The sequence below is a fragment of the Bipolaris maydis genome, assembly GCF_028858645.1.
Source record: "Bipolaris maydis strain C4 unplaced genomic scaffold PSV08scaffold_9, whole genome shotgun sequence".
Taxonomy (NCBI): domain Eukaryota; kingdom Fungi; phylum Ascomycota; class Dothideomycetes; order Pleosporales; family Pleosporaceae; genus Bipolaris; species Bipolaris maydis.
The window spans coordinates 1,125,620-1,146,271 of record NW_027093865.1 but is presented as its reverse complement, the minus strand read 5'-3'; the positions used below and the strand labels follow the sequence as shown (position 1 = coordinate 1,146,271).

Genomic DNA, 20,652 nt, shown 5'->3' with positions numbered 1-20,652 from the left:
TGATGATTAGCGAGCCGCCAGGAGCGATCGGCGTGCCGCATGTACGATCGATCAGATCTGTCTATTCCGCTTTTGGAACTCCATGACGCATCTGCTCGACGTTTATGTCGTGATAACTACGAACAAATACAAGCCGTGTGGTCGCTCGTGGCATTGATGTAGGCAGCCCAAGAAGTGCTGATACCCCTTTTTTTCTTTTGCTTTTCGGATGTCAGCTTCACGCGACACGGAGCCTATTTTGCCTACGACAAATATGGCGGGCGGCAACAACAAGGATGGGAAGAAGAAGAGAGTGCTTGTTGTGGGAGCGGGAGCTGCTGGTACGGACACGTGATTTGATATAGAAGATGTTTTTGCTGACATGAAGAAGGAATGTCATGTGCTCACCATCTCTCTGAGCACCCCGACAAATTCGACGTGACACTCATCGATGCGGTAGATTACTGTGGAGGCCAGGCCTTTTCCATTGACATCGACAAGGAGCGTCATGGCGCCGCATGGCTCAACCAAGGTGTCCAAGGTGGAAGTTACATCTTCCACCACACCATGACCATGTTCGCACGACAAGGCCACCACGCCGATCCCGTCAATCTCCACGTTTCGTTCGGCAAAGACGACATCTTCTGGACCAATGTCTTCCCCACTGAGCTCCTCGCACGGCACCAGAAAGAAATCCGACGCTTCAACACAATGCTCAAGATTGTTCGCTGGTTCGAACTCTTCTTCGCCCTCATCCCCATTAAAGTGCTCTTCAAAATGTTCATGTTCTCCGAGGAATTCACAAACACCGTCGCCATGCCCATGATCGCGCTGTTCCTCGGTACCGGCAACGAAACCCCCAACGTACCCAGTATCATTCTCGAGCGGCTCTGCACGAGTCCCACGTACGGAATGTGGTATCCACCGGATAAGCACAGTATCGCCAGCAACCTGCCGCCCATGGTGGTATTCCCCAAGTTCAGCGAATTCTACGAGCGCTGGAGACAGGACCTGATCAAGAGGGGTGTCAATGTCCGGCTTTCGACAGAAATAACGCAAGTTGTTAAACGCGACAAGACGGGTGTTACAGTCAGGTTGATCAAGCGCTCGCCGATGCCTGATGCGCATAACCCCAACAGTGCCCATGTACCATATGACGACGAGCACAATTACGACGCCGATGCCCAGGAGAAGGAAGAGCACTACGACGAGTTGATTCTCTGCGTTCTGTAAGTTTTCAATCCCCCCTTAAAAAAAACATCAATGGCTATGATACTAACAAAACCACCCAGCGCTGACACCGCCAAACGCATCCTAACCCCCACCGCCTCCTTCCGCGAATCCCGCATCCTGGGCTCCGCAAAATTCTCAAACGACATCACCGTAACCCACCACGACTCGTCCTACATGCTCAAGCACTACGAAAACTTCTACACCCCACAACGCGCCGTCTCCACCCTCAGCGGGCACCCACAAACCCAGCGCAACGAGTGGGCCGCCAAAAACTTCAAACCAATGTACTACATCAAAATGTACCCCCAGGACCGCTCAAAGCTCGAAATGTGCTTCGACTGCACAAACTACCAGTCCCAGTTTCCCCCGACCGTCCCCTTTGACCGCCACGTCTTCCAGACAATCTACCTAAACAAAGAGCGCGACGGCCACCTGTGGACCATCGACGACATCGATCCAGACAAGATTATACGAAAGGACTGGTGGCACCAGCTCTGCCACTCGTGGTCCCACTATGCCTTTGTCGTGCCCTGGATGTGGCTCTTGCAGGGCCGCCGCCACACGCGCTTCGCCGCCGCCTGGACCCTCATCAATGCCCATGAGGTCGCCGTCATGAGCGGTATTGCTGCCGCCGTCGATCTCGGTGCCCAGTACCCCCCGGATTTGGAGAGAGATCGCTTTGCGTTCTTGTGCTTTAGGCTGTATTATTTGTTGGCCTATGGGAAGTGGTATAGGAGGAGAGCGACGAGGAAGAGCAACGAGGGGCCCGGGAGTGAGTGGGCGAGTGGGTTGTATGGGAGTGTGTATAGGGGTCCGGGGGTTAGCGAGGTGCATCGGAGGCAGTGGAGGGAGGAGAATGGGATTGAGGGCGAGCCAGAGAGGTATAAGTTTCCGGAGAATGCGGGGCATAGGTAGTTGGCTTGGTGGATGGATGGGAAGGGGAGGCGTGAGTGGTGATGGGATGAAGGATGGGTTGGACGTTTTCACGTGTGTGATACCATGTAATCGACGTACGTAGTAATGAATTTATTTAATCATCATCACACTTGAAAAAGTCGTATGTACTGCTTCATCCGCACCCATTACACAAGGTCAGTACAGATCAAGAATCACCAACTCTAATATTAAACGCATGCTACGGATAACAACGACGCAGACCAAGCGAAGGAAAGAGGGTATATCTAATCAACCAGTCGAAAACAGCACATGCAACCCGCAACCCAATCAAACCTGCATTACTCAAAAGAATAAAAACACTACCCGCAACTCCTATGCCAAAAAAAAACGATTCCTCACTCTGAAATAGACTTCGCAGCTCGCAAAGGAGAACTAGATTCGCTACATGCTCGTCGTAAATCTGCAAAAAAAAAAACAAAGCAATCAATGTCAGCATGCTATTTCCTCTCCCGCGTCTCTCCATCAACCGGCTTCACGCTGGTGCTGCCTTCGAGCGGAGGAATGTAACCTAGCTGCTTCTCTGCGTTATCACCTGCAGGCGTATAAGGCGTGAAGCCCCCCTCTGGTGATGACTGCCACTTTGCCATGTCTTTCTTAAGTTGCTCAAGCTCCTTCTGGAAGCGGTTTCCAAACACGTCAATGTAGTAGGTGGCACCGTTGTAGACGCTCCAGACGAAGACGATGCTCAGGAACAGGCCACTGGGCCAGCGGTACCAGAACCACACTTGGCAGGGAATCATGGTAAGGACAGCATAGCTGTATTGGATGAACATGAAAGCGGGCTCTTGGAGGAACTCGGGCAGTGCAAGGACAATCTTGCCAATCCAGGTCTTGGCGTACGACTTCCGCAGCCACGTGAAGCTGGTTGGTCGACCTGCTGCAATCTGATCACGACGGCGCACCGTGATGAGGAAGTGGTAAGATAGCTGCCAAACTGCATACGGACAAGTGGCCCAGAGCATCATCTGGGAAAGACCATAGTGGTGGGGCGAGCTTGGGTCCGAATGGCGAATGTTGTAGATGGCGGGATAGTGTTCTTGTTGATATTCTGGCGAGAGCAGGTGGACGATGCAGTGTAGAGTGACACATGGCATGATGTGGATGAAGAGACTACAGATGTAAGTATTTGAGTACAAACACGAATATGCAATACTGACCTGACAACCTTGTCCATGCTGTGAAAGACGAGCGAGTTACGCCACATGATGATGGCTACGGCGTTGTTTCCCATGCAAAGACAGTACGTCGAAATGAAGAGTCGCTTGGACTGAGGGAAAACCCACATGGTCAGGACCAAGAGGATGTTGACAAAGTAGCACAGATCAGCCAAGAAGTAGTGATAGCCCTTCTTGTGATACGTGAAGAAGCGGATGGGCATAAAGTAGAGCAGCTGAGCAGTGTACCAGTGAGGGAACCACTCTGGATGGGATCCGACCAAGTACCCTGAGACAAAAATGTTCAAGACGGCGGCGATGAAGGATGTCTTTTCGCGCGCAGTCACTGTGAGAGACTCGTTCCAGCGCTGGTTCAGACGGTCAACCGAGCGGCGCATGCGCTTCTTGTACTTATCGAGTTGCTCAGCTTCAGTTGGCACTCTGCGTCGCCACTCCTCAACCACGCGATCTCTGGTTATGCCCCTGTTCTTTGCCTGGTTCTTGATGCGCTCCGTCTGGTTGGAGATCGAGTTCTGTATCTTCTCTATACGCTGGGCAAGAGCGAGGTTCTCGACAAAGTCAAACATTGTGAGCTTCTCAACAGGTGGGAAGAAGGAGGCATCTTCAGGGTCGGACTCGTCATGGTACGAGCTGTTGGAGAAGGATGCGGAGCGGGAGAGGCCAGGGCTAGAAGTTGGCTGGTTTACGGACGAGGGCGCAGTGTCGTCGAGGAAAGCAGTGCCGGCGTGAGTAGAGTCGCCAGGCAGCGGACGTGCTGAGAGGGTAGAGACTCCTAGCTGTGGCTCTGAGTGGGACTTGGGGGGCACAGAGCCGGCGTCATCGTCTGGGGCAGACATGGCAGGCACTTCTTCTGGGACAATCTCGAGATTCGAAGGGGTTCGGCGGTGGAGGAGTCGTTTGAGGGATCGCGGAGGAGAGACTGGAGCCATGGCGACTGTTAGCAGGTGTATAGCAGCCAGCTTGCCTGGCGTGGGCCATGGTGGAGAAAAAAGGACCGACACTTTGGGGAGGAGCGTACAGTGATGGAGGGCAGCTTGAATCGGAAGCAGTCAGGGCCTATGTTCTCATGACAAGACAAGACAGGAGTGATTTGCGGGGGTTCTGTATGTGTTTGATGTTGCTCCGTCTCGCAGCTGTCGAGAAAAAAAATCGTGGGTAAATGCCAGCTGTTGATTGGCAAGCTAGACAACGTTGTTCTGGTGGTGGCACTACGGCGGCGGGGGGCGTGTGAGGACAAAAGGTCACGAGGATGAGTGACGCGCGTGCCTGATGAGCAGAGAAGATACACAGTATATGTACTTGTGTATGGGTGATGTTTATGTATGTACAAGAGCGTGTGTGCGGGATATACGTGAAAGTATAGCTGTGCGTGTATGACAATGTACGGTGAATCAACCAAGCACATGGGGCAGAGGGCCTGGTTTCGTCACTGCGGCCCACCCGAGACGCCAGCTACGGCGGGCGCTTTGTGCGCTGCTTGACGCGACCAGGTACGCGCTTCACCGCGGCCGTCGCCATTCACCCCCGCGACATCCCACCACACAAATCCGCAACCATGGGCAAGCTTGTGCGGCTCGAGATATACAGTGCGTTATTCCTCTATGCGCACGCGGTGTGCTCTGCTAATTTGCCTAGACTTCAAGTCGTACCGGGGACGGCATACGCTGCTCTTTGGCGACTCGTACTTCACCTCAATCATCGGCCCCAATGGATCCGGAAAGTCAAACAGCATGGACGCCATCTCCTTTGTCCTGGGAGTTAGGTCGTCTCATCTGCGCTCCGACAAGCTAAAGGATATGGTGTATCGCGGCAGAATTATCCAGGAAGCACGTATTGCTGCAGACGGTACCGCAACGGAAGCTGCCGACTCCAATGGAGCCTCCAATGGCGATTCCCAAGAGAATGGTGAATCGCAGACAAGCAGCCAGCGCATCGATCCTCAGAATGCATGGGTCAAGGCCGTCTTCGAGGACGACGCAGAGCAGACGCACGAGTGGCAGCGCACCATCACCAGCTCCGGCTCCAGTGAATACCGCATCAACAACCGGGTCGTGACCCAGAAGCAGTACAATGACGCGTTGGAAGAGCACAGCATCCTGGTCAAGGCAAGAAACTTTCTCGTCTTCCAAGGAGACGTTGAAAAGCTTGCCACAACAGCACCCGAGCAGCTCACCCTGCAAGTTGAGCGCATCTCGGGCAGTCTGGAGCAAAAGGCTGAATACGATCGCCTTAAGGAAGAGTCCGAGGCCGCAACCGAAGATAATGCCAAGCATCTGCACGAACGTCGCGCAATCAACGGAGAACTCAAGACATACCAGGACCAAAAGGCCGAAGCTGACGAGTACGAGAAGAAGCTGGCCGAGCGGGACCAAGCTGTTGTCACAAAGAACTTGTGGAAGCTCTATCTCTACGAGCAGGTCATGGAGAGGGCGAGGAGCAAGATTGCAAGCCACCAGGAGGAGCTCAAGGAGCACAAGCGCAGCGTAGAAAAGTACCACCAGCGACATGAGGCGGAAAGGCAGGCCGAGGCTAAGATCAGGCGAGATCTAGCCAAGACCGATCAAAACACAAAAGCCAAAGAAAAGGAAATTGAGGATACCTCAAATGAGCTCGCACCCATCGAAGAGAAGATTCGTCTTTCCAACGAAACCCGTCGAAAGTACGAAAGCAGGATTGACGAGCTCAGGAAGAAGCGAGACGCTGAAAAGAAGGCTGTCGAAAAGTGTCAAAAGGACCTTGAGCTTGTGCAAAAGGCTGAGAAGAAATGGGAGGATGACTTCAAGGCTGCTGCCCAGAACCAGGGACGCGAACTTTCAGAACAAGATCTCCAAGAATACGGTCGCCTGCGCAGCGAAGTCTTGAAGCGTACCCACGGTGACCAAATGCAAATAGACAAACTCAAGCGAGAAGTCGAGACGGATAGAGATCATGTCAGGAACTTGCAGCAGAGCGTTGAAAGTCATGAGAAGGCCGTCGAGAGACTGAACGCAGACATCAGTCAACTCGAGGAGCGCCAGCGATCTTCCAAGACGCAAACTCAAGAGCTCGAAAGCGCGAGAGCCGCCAAGCAGCAGGAGCTGGATAGGCTCAGAGCCGACCGGAAGCAGATTGAAATGCAGTACTACGAAAAGAACCAGCTGCTGCAGGAGGTCCTCAAGCAACTCAGCATAGTTGAAGGCAGCCGCCGCGAGTCAAGGAAGCAACAAGAGGCTCGCAGGACCATTGAGCGCCTCAAGACTCGTTTTGGGTCTGAGAAGGTGCACGGTCGATACAAGGATCTCATTACGCCCAAAATGCAAAAGTACCGCAAGGCTATTGGTCGTGTGCTTGGACACCAGATGGACACGGTTATTGTCGATACTGAAGCCACTGCCAAATCATGCATCGATTATCTCAAGGCTGAGCGCATCGGTGTCATGTCTTTCAACCCGCTGGACTCGATCCAGATCCAAGCCGTCGACCCTCAGCTCAAGGGAATGCACGAAGGCATGCGTCTCGCCATTGACTGCATCAACTACGAACCCAAGCATGAGCGAGCCATGACAGCCGCATGTGGCAACACCATGATCTGTAATACAGAAAAGCTTGCCAAAGAGCTGAGGTACTCCAAGCGGATCGAGGTCAAGGCTGTCACTCTAGACGGTCGCGTCATCGGCAAGGGTGGTACACAGACAGGTGGTGAGCTTGATCGGGATGATGACTCGAGCGAGCAACAGTGGGACGAGCGTGCCTACCAAACTCTAGTAGACAAGAGGAACAGGTACGAGGAAGAGCTTCGTGCCCTCCCTAAGCAAGATCGTCAATACACTCAGGAGCAAACACTCGAGGTCGAACTCCTTGATCTCCAGGAGCAGATTGCTCGCGCCAAGGAGGAAGCAAGGGCACTCAGCCGTAACATTGAGAGTGTGAAGAAAGAGCTCGCGCATCACAAGGCTGAGTTGAAGGGTGTTCGTCCCAACTACGACAAGCAGGCACAGCGATTGCAAAATCGAGAAGACGAGCTTAGGCGCTACCAAGATACCGTTAATCAGGTCAATGACCAGGTCTTTGCCGCGTTCTGTCAACGACTTGGCTATGCATCTATCCGCGACTACGAGGCCCAACAGGGTACCGTCCAGCAAGAAGCGGCCGAGAAGCGTCTCGAGTTCAGCAAGCAGCGTAGCAGACTTCAATACTTGATGAAGCAGGTGGACTCGTCGCTGCGCGGTGTTGAAGAACGCCTCAAGCAAGCAGAGGATGAAATCAAGCGCAAAACTGCCGACATCACGGAGCTTCAGACTAAGCAAGAAGAGCTGCAAAGTGCGAGAGATGTCCTTCAAGCGGAGCTGGAGACATTGCAAGACAGGAGAAGACGCTTGGAAGAGAAACTTGCCGAACGAGTCGCTGCCGTCAAGGAAGCACGCCGCGCTCTGGATCAGCGGAACGAAAAGGTCAAGCACGTGCTCAAGGAGGTCGATGAAGAGGACGCAAAGATCAAATCGAGCGCAACCAACCGATACAATGTGCTCAAGGAGTGCCGTGTCAATGAGATCAAAATTCCACTCACTGAAGACTCGCGTCCACTGACATCGTTACCGATGACCGACATGCCACGACCTGACGCCGATGCAATGGACATTGACGAGGATCCTGATTCGACCCAGATTCAACCCGCAGAGGTCGACGATTACGGCATAGAAGTGGACTTTGAGGAGCTGGAAGAGGAGCTGAAGACTGAGATTGTGGAGATACTCGAAAGTGTGAGTATGCCCAGTATGTACAGTTGCTTCCGTCTTGCTAACACTTTCCAGGAGGATGACCAAGATGAGCGTATCCAATCTCAAGCGGGAACTCGCCTCAAGGCTGCAGAGTCCAAGCTGACTGATGTTATCACCAACCTCGAGACCGACATCAACAAGGCCACGCCAAACATGCGTGCTGCTGAGCGTCTTGCAGCCACAGAAACGCGCCTAAAGGCCATTGACGAGGCGTTCGCCGAGACACGTAAGCGTGCAGCAGCAGCAAAGAAAGCCTTCGAGGAAGTCAAGACGAAGCGTTATGATCTTTTCATGAAGGCATTCAACCACATTTCGGAGAACATTGGTGGCACATACAAGGATCTGACAAAATCGCCACAGTTCCCACTTGGAGGACAGGCGTATCTTGATATGGAAGACAGCACAGAGCCGTACCTTGCTGGTCTCAAGTACCACGCCATGCCGCCGCTCAAGCGCTTCCGTGACATGGAGCATCTCTCTGGTGGTGAGAAGACGATTGCTGCGCTGGCTCTGCTGTTCGCTATCCACAGCTATCAGCCCTCTCCCTTCTTTGTCCTTGACGAAGTCGATGCGGCGCTGGACAACGTCAATGTCAGCCGTGTGGCCAAGTATGTGCGTGAGCATGCTAGCCCTGGTATGCAGTTCATTGTTATTTCCCTCAAGGCGGGCTTCTTCCAAGAAAGCGAAACATTGGTTGGTGTCATGCGAGATCAAGGCAAGATGTCAAGCAAATACTTGAGTTTGGATGTAAGTCACCCTGGCCCTGCCTCGTCCTCAGAATTGGATGCTAACATTGTTTCCAGCTCCGGAGGTATCAGCCCGCTTAGGCTCAGAAAACCCGTTATTCAACGTGATGTCGCTGTTGCTATGGCGACGATGGCTTTTTTCGTTACGACCTGGACATGGCGGTTTAATGTATTATCTCCTCATATGTTGTTTGCTCTATCGGATATGGAAGACTTCAAGTCACGATATCTTCTCGTTCTCAAATATAAATTGCTCCCCAAAATGCGTGTTGACGTGATACGTACGCGTAATCGCCAGTTCCCATGATTAGTTGAGTGAAGTTGCCTATCGCATCAAAGCTCCATCCACGGACGTAAGCGGTGATAAAATGTGCATTTTGCATGGACACCGCTTCCAAAACGAATAGCTCTGAGTCATCAGCTTAGCTGATGTGCAAATATATCTACAAGTTTTCTAATCCTTGCATGTTAGGCCTGACCGCGTCTTGAGGTCGTCTGCACACACACACCCCGCAATGGCAGTGAATGCTTCCTCGCCCCCAGGTGCATCTCTTGGCGAGATAACACCACTCCTAGGCAACCCACCTCCTGACAATGAAAGAGACATTGAACAACAAGCCAGCCATGGCGATGCTTCCAAGCACCAGGGTCTCCCAGAAGTCCGAAAACGCCTGAAATATATTTTCCCAGCCCTAGCTATTGGTGTAAGCCCCCAACGCTCTTGAATTCATTCCTAGAGCACCTGAAGAAGAAAAGACATGTGTAATTAACAATTGCATTCTAGGTTCTCCTCTCAGCCGCAGACCAAACGCTGATAGTGACTACCTATGGAATCATAGGAACAGACCTGCACGCCCTCTCCTCCACTTCCTGGATTGCAACCGGCTACTTCCTCACGCTCTCAGCCTTCCAGCCCCTCTACGGCAAACTCTGTGACATCTTTGGACGAAAGCAATGCTTGCTCTCCGCTTACCTCATTTTCGGCATCGGATCCGTGGGGTGCGGGCTAGCGCGTAGTATCGGGCAGCTTATCGCCGCGCGGGCCTTTGCGGGGATAGGGGGAGGCGGGATGAGCGTTTGCACTACTGTGTTGATGAGCGATATTCTCGGGTTGAGGGAGAGGGGCACCTGGCAAGGTTATCTCAACTTGGTGTATGCGGTGGGTGCTTCTGCTGGGGCGCCGCTGGGCGGGTGGCTGGCGGATAGTATTGGGTGGAGAGTAGCGTTTCTGGCACAGGGCCCCATGTGCGCTTTGGCTATGGTGGCTGTGGCACTGGCACTGGAGCTTCCGGAACGAGACGAGTCGCATTGGAAAGAGAAGGTTAAGAAGGTTGATTTTCTAGGTGCGGCGATCTTGGTTCTGGCGGTTTTCGGACTCCTTGTTGGACTGGATCGCGGATCGAATGTTTCTTGGTCGGACCCGATTGCCATTGCTGGACTCTCCATGACACCTTTTTTCGGGGTGTTTGTTTTGGTGGAGAAGTATGTGGCGAGTAATCCGGTTGCTCCTGGCCACATCATTCTCAACAGGACGCTTTCTGCGTATTATTTCTGCAACTTCTTTTCGTTGGGTGGTTGGATAGCCGCACTGTTTTACATACCCCTCTACTGGCAGGTTATCGGCGACTACGACGCCTCGCACGCTGGGGTTCTTCTTGTTCCCTCCATTCTGCTCAGCGTCACAGGCTCGCTCTTTGGCGGCTTCTACATGAAGCGAACGGCAAGATACTACTGGATCACAGTTTCGGCATATACTGCACTCACAGTTGGCCTCTCGCTCATTCTGCTCTTCGCCGGGGTCTTGATAGAAAGTATCCCACTTATGGTAGTGGGGACAACCATATGCTCTTTCGGTACCGGCATTGGTGTAACAACGACGCTTATTGGACTCATCGCAAACGCATCACATGCTGACCAGGCAGTTGCCACGGCATGTTCTTACCTGTTTCGCTCGCTCGGCTCGGTTTTTGGTGTCTCGTTGTGCGCAACAGCATTCAATCAGACCCTGCGCAAGACTCTTCAGAGTGCGCTGCAGGGCGATGACAACGCGGCTGAGATTGCGGAGCGAGTGAGAGCTGGGCTGTCTTACTACAGAGCTTTAGATCCTGTTCTGAAGAGTATTGTACGAGAGTGTTACGGAAAGGCTACGAGAGTGGCACTGATGGTTGCGATAGTGCTGGTAGCTGGGAGTGCACTTTTTGCATGGTTTATCCATGAGAAGAGTTTGGAAGATAACAAGGCTACAGTGCCCGAGCCAGACGAGGCGGAGTAGTAGATCGGGGTCTTGGCAGTACATGGAGAGTTTGGAGGTGAAGTGTGGAACGACCCGATGGTAAGTGTTGTTGTACTAATATGTTATTGGAAGTTGGACGCAGGATTTCGGACGGAGGCGACCGATGCAGAATTATTCTTCACACTCCCTTGTTCAACAAAAGAACCTTTCTCTTTTAACAGTATTATGGGAATTTGACATCTCTACAGTTGATAGAAAATTGGAATAATTGTCTAGATTCAGAAGTAGCGGTATGCCCTTGTAGTAGCTTTCTCTTTGGGCATCAACGTGATTATGTGCAACAAAGTCACAGAGTGTTGGCGCTGCTGAGCATGCTAGCTAGTGATGGTCGTGAGAAATAGCTCAATGTACGTCGTGAGTAGCCTCGCAATGCTGGTTACCCCATACTGCAATCGCCCTAGTGTGAATGCTACTACATGGGCCTTCCCCGTGTTTTCAGTCATCCACACTTTTCCAACCTCTTCTATTTCGCGCAGATATGACATCGACGTAACGTTCCAACGGTTTTTTGCCTAGACATCTTCCGTCATCTCTGTGTCCGCAACCGAGAGTGTGGAAGAAAGCACGCGCTAGTTGGGCACTAGCGACAGATGATCGACAGCATGCCACGATCGATGTCTGCAGTCGCACATTTGCTTCTCCTAGTAGATTACCAGCCACCACTAGAAACAAAAGCCTCGATTACAATAGACCAGCGAGTTCAGAGCTACTGGTTGCGCTACGTACTGTGAAAGCGCCTCAATGACGTGGTGCCAAAGATTACATTTCTGAGCGCATCGCAGAAGAGGATGATGTCACATGCAAGATGCAGCCACTCTCTGACCGCTCCCAACGCAAGGCGAGCACTCTGGAGATAACCACGACATCTCGGCCCGTAGATGCAACTCGCCTCGCCCATTTCCCATTCGAGACATGACTACAGCCCGATAATGTCCGCTTTCGGCCCTTGTTACACCCGTCGGGTCCTAGACAAGTAATCGACCGTTAATCACACCACAGGGTCTACGCACTACCGCTATTCTTTGTCCCACAGCAATCCTCCGGCTGGGAATGACGTCGATTTCCCAATGAGCACGTTCCTGGTGCGGCCCGCGACTGTGGGTATACCAATCAAAAAGAAAGCATGAGGCCACCAATGGCACCTTGCCAGCTGTACACGGCCATCATTCAGCATGAGACCGTTCAGACCAGTAGGGATTGCATGGGGGAATTTGTCCCCTCACCCTTCGGAGCTTATGATGATCATGCAAGTGAACACGGGACTTGTTGCTTAGTCAATCTGTGTGCTTAGACTAAAGAACTCCCGTTGCTCCGTTAGTTTAAGCTTTGGAGTTTATCAAGACCCTTTTTTGCCTCTTCTTAACGAGTCATTTGGTCCGATATCTGGGGTAAACAGCCCGAAGATATTGATAAATACATTCCGAAGACGAAATGGGTATTGCTGTAAGTGCCTGGTGCGTGGTCATAAGACTTGTTGTCTATATTTAGATGCTGAAGCCCCGATAGAACCCCTCGGTTGATCCGGCAAACGTGGTGCAATCGCTCGTTTACATTCTGTCAGGAGTGTTTGATGCTACTAGGGATTTATATCGCACCTTGTCGTTGAAGGAGCAGAGGGAATATGAACAGAGCCTCAGGAGCTATTCGAGAAGATCCGAATATGTCTCGGATGAGAGATTGGGCAGCGAGGAAGCCATCATGACGGACAAGGCGACAATGGTCCGGCAGTTTGAGATTGGGTATCACGCAATGGGCACCGAGTTCGCTATGGGTGATGGTATGCACTTCTCCGCCGTGCCATCCTGCGCATTCGTGTTTTGGATCTCGTTACTACATTTTTTGAAGTCAAGTATCGCAGACCAACTAGTCGGCTAACGAGAGATGTACTAGTGACTGCGCAGACGGAGCTCCAATGGCAGATAATTGCCCTACAGAGCGTGCTGGTAAGCACTGCCATATATGGGCCTGTATCATCAGACTCGGCGGCTCATCAATTATCGAACATCAACGCGGCTTCGAGAGCGGCAGCAGCGAGATCGATTGAAGTGTTGGTCGCACTGCAGGACCGGCAGATGGATGAGCGCCCAGTTACACCGCGGTCTATGCATTCAGTTACCACGGCTCGTTCAAGCCCGCATCATGCGCCTTCGCATGTGGCCTCTCATGTAACGTCTCATCCGACCAGCCATGCGCCGTCACATGTACCTTCTCACCACAGCTCTTATGCGCCGTCGGTTACTCCGTCCCAGTCGATATCTTGCGTGCGACCGACAACGGTTGTCGTAGCGCCGTCCCAGGCACCATCTCAAGCACCCTCTAAAGTTCCGTCGAAAGTACCGTCTAAAGCACCTTCGCATGCGCCATCTAAAGTACCCTCCCAGGCACCATCCAAGGTACCGTCACAGACACCATCGAGAGCTCCATCAAAAGCACCATCCAAAGCACCTTCGCACGTGGCATCCCAAGCGCCATCGCGGGTCCTAGTACTTCCTCAGCCACCCATTGGTCCAAATTCAACTACCACTGTAACCGTGAAGCACGATGAACCTGTCCATGTGCGAACCAACAGCCCAGTCAACACAACAATCCTCGACTGGCAAAGCAAAGTCGAGCCCGAGTCGTCCATCACCGAAAGCACCTCAACCACTGTCCCATCCCACCCGGGCCACCTCTACTGCCAGTACGCCTACGACCTTCAGCGCGACCCCACGCAGCCCCTGCACCCCACGCTCCTCACCACCAAAGACGGCCGCTGCCCCCACTGCGCGGGATCCCTGCACCTGTCCCCCGGCAAAGCTTGGGAAATCTCCAAATGGGCCGGCGACACCGAACGCACCTTCCAAGTCTCAAACCGCTTCGTAGTAAAATGCCACCGCGACGGACCCGACGCTCAGTACTGCTGCGTTATCTGCTCCAAATACTCGGATTCTGATACTATTTGTGGCGATGTTAAGGCGCTGGTTAAACATCTTTCTGATGAGCATGAAGTCAGGGAGTTGAAGCATGAAGAGGATATTGTCGAGGTTATTGAGCAGGTCATGGTGGTGGGGAAGAGGGATAGTGGCGTCGGGTATGGTGGTGGAGGTGCGGCGTCAAGGGGAAGTCGGAGTCGTAGGAGTGCGAGTGTGGTGTCTGGGAAGGGGAGAAGGAGGAAGAGTTTGGGGGTTGTGGAGAGGGAGGTTGATATTTTTGAGGTGAGGAGTGGGCGGAGGTGATGGGAGAGTATTGGATATTTGGACTGTCTGACAGGACTTCTGTTTCCTTGACTATATTTTTTTTGACAAGTGTAAATTATGAGTTGCGGTTTAGGGATGTGAGAGACGAGGGTGAATGACTTGCGTAGTCAAGGCAAAGAGGATTTATGATTGCGCTTTCCTTACTATTCTATAGTATCTTACTAGTTGAGACGTATAATTACAAAGACATATAAATATGGCGATACACTTATTCCCATAACCGCATCTTTCTTACATGGCACAACTAACCAACCCTTGATCTCCCTACTCTTCCAAATTCCTGACAACACCCCTGGAAATACCCAATCACCTCACTAGCCCGATACCCATTCGCAGAAACACTCCACATGACTGGCTCGCCGCCAAGCAACTCGCCTTCAATAACCTTTTCTTTGAGCGGAATTCACGCCTTGTACGCAACATGCTCGGCTGACTTTATTCACCAAGGCCTGGTAGGCGGAATCTTAAATGTAAGATGTGAAAACCGGAGAAAAAGAGGAAAAGATATAGATTTATGTTGTAGTATAGTAAGAAATAATATAGCTTACTGCAATGACTTTGATACTGGCGTCTTTATGTTCCCTTGTTCAGAATCAGACATGAAAAAAAGAATACAGGGTTGAAATTTGTGTTTCAAGCATCACCTGACTTTTTATATAGCGTATCAGATCAACTATTTCATAAAAGAATGGCAGACCGCACCCCAACCTGCCGGAATCGGGTATGTGTTTCAAGTATGGCCAAAAATTAGCGCTTTTCTACTGTGTTTGTCTAAAACTGGTTGTGGGAACCTTTGAGTAAAGCTGTCTTGTTTATGACAAGACTTGTATGCACTTCAAGAAAGTGACGTGGGATTAATCAAGAGTGAAGAGAAAAGTGGCCTTAATGGTAAATCGATATTGGAGTTGGAGTGATAGAAATGTGAAAAGGTGAGATGTGTTGTTGATAGGGAGACTAAATACAACTCTTCGTACTCGATCTTTTGTTCAGCAAGTCAAATTTTGATCTGTGCAATTCAATCAGTTTCCTCTATTTCCTCATCACTGGTTCAAACTCATTTAAAAAAACAATTCAAAGTTCAGTTAGAATGAATACAGAAAATAGACCACCGAGTTACAGACCCTTTCCACGTCCATCTCCGCCAATTCCATGCTTACAAGCATCCAGTCGTAGCCATCAAACCATGTAGACCACACACTACGCACGCATCCATCTCTACCCGCACACTGGACGTCCCAGAAAATCATTTTCCACCGGAGACTCCCGATAGTAAGCATTGGTCCGACTAAGCACTAGTGCTTACCCACGATACATTAACCACCGAGAAACCACCAAAACAGTTGCGCATCGTAGCAATGCTTGACGAACAACGAAGCAACAAAACACGATTAATAAGCATGTTCTTTTTTTTTCCCCTACGCTCATGCAAAGATGACAAGCAACAAGGGACCTTCCTTCTCCCCCGTCTTTCATACCACCTAATCCTGCAAACTTGTAACCTCACAATCATTCAAGTGTTATTATTATTATTTTTTGGGGCATACAAACCCAGTCAACCAACCCCCCCCCCCAACCTTCTGTCTCCATCTCCATCCCCCCCATCTCTCCTCATCTCTCCGATTAGAGAGCTCTACTGTACGAAAACACCTCCAACACTTACCCCACTCCCACCACATACACACACACCCCTCAAATTCGGCCCGAATACTAAACCCTAACCCTCGGACCTCAACCCCCCGCGCCGCATTCGCTTTTAGTGTGCTCGTCAGAAAAAGCGAAAGCGCTTTGTATGTTTTTGTTACGGCTCTCTCTTTTTTTGGGGGGGTGCCCGCGAAGCTGGGGGTGTTGGTAGAGTAGCGTTGGGAAGACTGGGGGTGGTTGTTGTTGCGTGGAACCGAAAGTGTGTAGTAACATTTTTACTTGACTAGAGAAAGGGACAAGTTAGGAAAAGGGTGGAGAGAGGAAGAGTGAAGAAGAGGGTAAGTTGGTGTTTACGACTAAACGACCAAAACACCCTTTTTTTTTTTTTAAGAAAAAATTAAGTCCAAGTTTGTATCTGGCTGTGTGGGTAAAAAGGTCTAAGGTAACTCTAGCCTATACTAATGTTTTGTTTGTTGTAAAATAAATAAATACGTTCTTGTAGTTTTCTTCAGTTTACAAAGTCGGCTAAAACTACTTTTCTTTCTTTTTTTTTTCTTTCGATTCTAGTTACTTCTGGTGCAACCATGATCCCAGATCCCATGCGAAAAAAAAAATCCCCGTCGTGTCTCTAATTCGCCGGTGGGAAAGAAAGTGGCGGGGGGGGGGGGGGTAAAAGTAACTAAGCACACGCCCCCCACTAGGTGTATCTAGAGTGGGAGGGAAGAAAAGATGGTTACATAACCCCACCACGGCAGGCGAATACTCCTCCCACTCCTGTGAGCAAATATGCGCGGGTTAAAGAGTCATTCAAGGGTAAGTGCGGGACGTGGGCGTTTGATAGGATAGCAGATAAGGACGTCATTTTTCGCCGCTGGTGCTGTTACCATACCCCACACCACACCAACACCAGCTTGTATACGCCCTCTTATAGAGGATGCAGGGGGAGGTGTGTTTTTTTTTGGTATGGCACTGCTACTGCATACCAAAGCATACAGACAGTTTAGTGTGCAAAGAACCACTTATAGTAACCTATTTTTTTTTGTTTAAACAAAGGGAAAAAAAACATGAAGCTTTCAACAATACAACCTCTCTCTTTCTCTTTTCCCTTTGTCAGATTTTTTTTTACGGAAAAAAAAGGGGGGGGGGAAGAGTAAACATCTCTCTCACAAGCAATACAAATCAAATCGAATCCAAAACAAAACAAAAAAGTTTACTTATGTATATATATATATATATACAACACTGCAGGCCCCACATCTCCTCCAAGCCCCCTCCCCCCCCCCTTCGTCAAACCTTCCTTGTTGAGAACCCCCCCCCCCCCCCAAGCGTCTTTGTGCGCTATGCACACCGCGCACGAGAGTAAAACAGAGAGACCCCCCCCAAAAAAAGAGAGCCGCAACTAGATAGCTGGCGTTGGCTTACTACTTATTTCGTTTGATGATGAGCGGGCGAAGGGGTGGGGGTCACAAAAATCCAAACGACAGAAATGGGATAATGACAAAAGAAGAAGAAGAAGAAAAAGACGCAGTAAGTAGTAGTAGTAAGCAGGGACTAAGAAAAAATGTGGATCGGAGCCGCGGCGAGGAGGTAGAGAGGGAGGGGGGAGGGGGCTCTTTTTTCTTCTTCTCTTCTCTTTTCTTGTGATGCTCGTGTCATGGTCCTGTGTCCCGTGTCTTTTTTTATTGTTGTCATGTGTGTGTGTGTGAGAGAGAGAAAGGGAAGGTATGGAGTTTCTATTACTACATGTGATTATGATTTGTAGGTATAGATTTTGATTTTCCATTTTTTTTCAAGCTCCAGATAAAAAAGTGAGAAAGGAAACAAAAAACATATAGCCTTATACCGCCTTGTGCATATCTCACTCATTCTCTTTGCAGAATTGGAGATGAGGCAAAAAAGCGCGAGATATAAAAATCTCCGGTGGACTTGGAAAAAAATTACAAACATGATATCCATAGAACAATCGACATTGCCCACCCCCGCCTTCCCAAAGAATCAATCCTCGGCGCTAGAACAAGCAAAAACACACAATAAAAAAAACCCCCAAACCCAGACAGATCCTGTGTGCCTGCTTTCGCCTGCTTTATAAACATGTGCATACCGTTACCTGAATCCCACCAGTAAAGCCGCTAGAAAACAACTCGCCGGTCTTATGAGAAAAAAAAACAAAAAGTCAAAAAGGAAGTGAATTGCGTCGTATAGAGAAAAGGTACAGGGACTAAATAGGGAAACGTCGTCTTGCATGTGGAAACCTGCGCATACTAATGACCTGAGTCGCTCACACGTCTCCTGCGCCCACGACTACCGCCTTCAGGGCGCTGGGCTAGGACATCGCGGAGTTGAGGATCGTCTTTATCCTTGTCGGTATGATGTACGCGCACGTGCCTACATTATCGATCAGCCTAGCATACCACTATTGATCAATTCAAACAACACACACACCTTTGTAGATTGTCTGGCCTGGGATACTTGTGTTCGCGGTCTGGACAGAAGGGGCATACGTAGCCTGGCGACTGGTGCACAAGGCCGTGGCGTATCATCTCGTTCTTCCTTTTGAAGCCCTTGCCTCCTTCGCCCCTGGGGCAGTTTTTGACAGGGCAGTAATGAGGTCGATTTGACGAATGTACGTTTGTATGTGAGCTACTTTGGTCAGCCATAAAACAATCGTTGCCAACAATAACGCTTACTTCAAAAGATATTGTGTCTGGAAAGGAGCGGCGTTGCAACCTGGGTAGTCGCACTTGAAGGACCCAGTGGCATGTGAGGGGATGCTTTGTGGCAAGCCAGAGCCCACTGGAGGGGGCAACACTCGTGATGCAAGTGCACCGTCCAGGCTCATGTGGCGGGGGCGTTGTTCCATGGGTGTTGGTTGTGAAGCAGGACTCAAGCCGTCTGAGCTTTGATAACTCTCGCTCGATGCAGACTGCAATGCGTTGTAGGGGGCACAGTCTGACGCAGCATGTGATGGTCTTCTCGCGTCGCCAAAAACACTGCCACCTGCTGTCCTCAAAAACAAGTCACCACGTTGGAGCGAGTCGTTGGCGCTCATTGGCGAAGAGGCGCTTAGTGATGCAGCGCTCAGCGAGGTAAAAGGCGTTGCCGGCGAGTGCGAACCAATGGACAATTGGCGCACTCTCGAAGTTGGCGACTGCCCACTCGAAGACACAGACTGTCGTTGGGCGAAGCCATTGGCTCTGTTGGCCTCGTGATCGCTCGATGCCGAGCGTGCAATGTCGTCCATGTGCCTGAACGAAGGCAATTGCTGGACAGGCGAAGTAGCCGATCCATCGCGTGCGGGAGACGGGGCTTGTAAGGCTGGGAGGGTGTCGGTGGATAGGCCTCTTGCTTGTGGAATGGTCAACTGTCGGAGGCCTGGTGATGTCGCCGCGTTGATTTCCAGCGAGGCGCCGTTTGTCAGTGCGCCAATTTGCTGATTTGGCGGTTGCAGTGACGTGGTCGAGGCTGCAGAGTTGCCAGACAGAGAGCGGTGCATACCATTGGTGTCATGACGCATTCCATTTGGTGCGGCAAGCGCAGACGATGTCTGAGATGGGCGTCGGTCTGCTAGCAGGTGCAGAGGTCGGAGGTTGAAATCGTCCTCGAGTACCGAATCTCGATGCTTGGGATCGAGCTTCGGACCACGGGCTTCTTGTACAGTGTGCTGCAGGGCCAGCGACTGAAAGTGGGCTGACGTAGAGTTGACACGGCTCGAGCCGGACGGGCCCATGGCCACGGCTGGTGATTCGGCGTCCATGTCGCTGCCAGAGTCGGTATCAAAGTTTAAGGCCTGTTCGCTTGCTTGCAGGGCAATGTCCGGCCTGTTCGGATTCATCTCCCGGAGCAGGACCATATCACCCTGGGTAGGGCGTGGTCGGGGCCGGTGTGGGTGACGGGCTTTTTGGTCTGGAGAAGTAGAGTCGTCGTGGGTCTGGTGAAGGGTTGGGGGGTCAAACATTAAAGTGCCAATGGGTGGCGGTGTTGGTGATGGAGTCGTCTTGACAATGACTGCCGTCAGGCCAGGGGAGTGCAAAACTGCGTCGTCGTCTGCGTAATAGTGGCTGGTGTCGAGCATCTGGGTAGCCAAGGGTGCAAAGGGAGAGAATACAGTAAGCAATGCGAGCGGGCCGAGGGAAAGCTATCCCAAAGACCGTTCGGCGAAAGCGCCCAGGCAGAGGCCTCGGGGGCGATGACAGGAGCGAGTAGCACGGGAAGAGCAGTCTTTGATGGCAGTCTGGACTGGAGTCAGCATGGCTGTGGGGGAGTCATGTCGTGTGCGAGCGTGTTGATCCGGGCTGGGTTGTTGATCGAGGCCGAAGTGGAGGTGGAGGCGGAGAAGTCGCAAGGCGACTGGGGCAGACAGGGATGGGCAAGTGCAAGTGGAGCAGGAACGATAGTCATGGGCATTGCCATGTCGCGAAGACGGGCCAGAGGGCAGCCATGGAGAATTACATGTGGAGCAGATGATGCAAGGTGGGTGTGCAGGAGAAGAAGGAAAAAAAGCCAATACGTCAAAACAGAGGAACTGAGGGCGGAGGAGGAGGGGGAGGAGGAGGAGGCAGGCAGGCGGCTCTGCGCGGTGCGAAACATACCCGAGGGAGCCAGTGCGACGGCTCTTTTTCAGCCTCAAGGCGGTGT

General features: G+C 51.3%; 5 protein-coding genes across 5 annotated transcripts; 3 read left to right on the top strand and 2 right to left on the bottom strand.

Annotated features, from left to right (window-relative positions):
* Nucleotides 1-253: 253 nt before the first annotated feature.
* On the top strand, nucleotides 254-2,127 carry PSV08DRAFT_402921 (uncharacterized protein; the record flags this gene model as incomplete). Its single annotated transcript, XM_014228462.1, has 3 exons — nucleotides 254-320; nucleotides 371-1,208; nucleotides 1,272-2,127. The coding sequence occupies 3 exons, from the start codon at nucleotides 254-256 to the stop codon at nucleotides 2,125-2,127; spliced, it is 1,761 nt and encodes a 586-aa protein (XP_014083937.1).
* A 93-nt stretch (nucleotides 2,128-2,220) lies between these two features.
* PSV08DRAFT_225665 (uncharacterized protein) lies at nucleotides 2,221-4,273 on the bottom strand (the record flags this gene model as incomplete). The annotated part of the gene is made up of 2 exons (XM_014228461.1): nucleotides 2,221-3,279; nucleotides 3,327-4,273. 2 exons carry the CDS (start codon nucleotides 4,271-4,273, stop codon nucleotides 2,607-2,609), a joined length of 1,620 nt encoding a protein of 539 aa, XP_014083936.1. The 3' UTR covers nucleotides 2,221-2,606.
* A 599-nt stretch (nucleotides 4,274-4,872) lies between these two features.
* Nucleotides 4,873-11,358, top strand: PSV08DRAFT_225662 (uncharacterized protein). The gene is made up of 6 exons (XM_014228459.2): nucleotides 4,873-4,930; nucleotides 4,980-8,083; nucleotides 8,135-8,852; nucleotides 8,905-8,989; nucleotides 9,320-9,551; nucleotides 9,632-11,358. The coding sequence occupies exons 1-6, from the start codon at nucleotides 4,900-4,902 to the stop codon at nucleotides 11,117-11,119; spliced, it is 5,658 nt and encodes a 1,885-aa protein (XP_014083934.2). The 5' UTR covers nucleotides 4,873-4,899; the 3' UTR covers nucleotides 11,120-11,358.
* A 1,116-nt stretch (nucleotides 11,359-12,474) lies between these two features.
* On the top strand, nucleotides 12,475-14,579 carry PSV08DRAFT_48116 (uncharacterized protein). The gene is made up of 3 exons (XM_066093976.1): nucleotides 12,475-12,583; nucleotides 12,647-12,917; nucleotides 13,031-14,579. The coding sequence occupies exons 1-3, from the start codon at nucleotides 12,572-12,574 to the stop codon at nucleotides 14,353-14,355; spliced, it is 1,608 nt and encodes a 535-aa protein (XP_065948927.1). The 5' UTR covers nucleotides 12,475-12,571; the 3' UTR covers nucleotides 14,356-14,579.
* Nucleotides 14,580-18,278: 3,699 nt separating this feature from the next.
* PSV08DRAFT_182487 (uncharacterized protein) lies at nucleotides 18,279-20,089 on the bottom strand (the record flags this gene model as incomplete). Its single annotated transcript, XM_014228457.1, has 3 exons — nucleotides 18,279-18,402; nucleotides 18,460-18,657; nucleotides 18,705-20,089. 3 exons carry the CDS (start codon nucleotides 20,087-20,089, stop codon nucleotides 18,279-18,281), a joined length of 1,707 nt encoding a protein of 568 aa, XP_014083932.1.
* Nucleotides 20,090-20,652: the final 563 nt, after the last annotated feature.

Bases quoted from the DNA above. Each gene is read 5' to 3' on its own strand.
- PSV08DRAFT_225662 (XM_014228459.2), top strand. From the start codon at position 4,900: ATGGGCAAGCTTGTGCGGCTCGAGATATACA. The intron at 8,990-9,319 runs GTTACGACCTGG...CTTGCATGTTAG, and splicing joins TGGCGACGATGGCTTTTTTC to GCCTGACCGCGTCTTGAGGT. The intron at 9,552-9,631 runs GTAAGCCCCCAA...ATTGCATTCTAG, and splicing joins TCCCAGCCCTAGCTATTGGT to GTTCTCCTCTCAGCCGCAGA.
- PSV08DRAFT_48116 (XM_066093976.1), top strand. The intron at 12,918-13,030 runs GTATGCACTTCT...GAGATGTACTAG, and splicing joins CGAGTTCGCTATGGGTGATG to TGACTGCGCAGACGGAGCTC.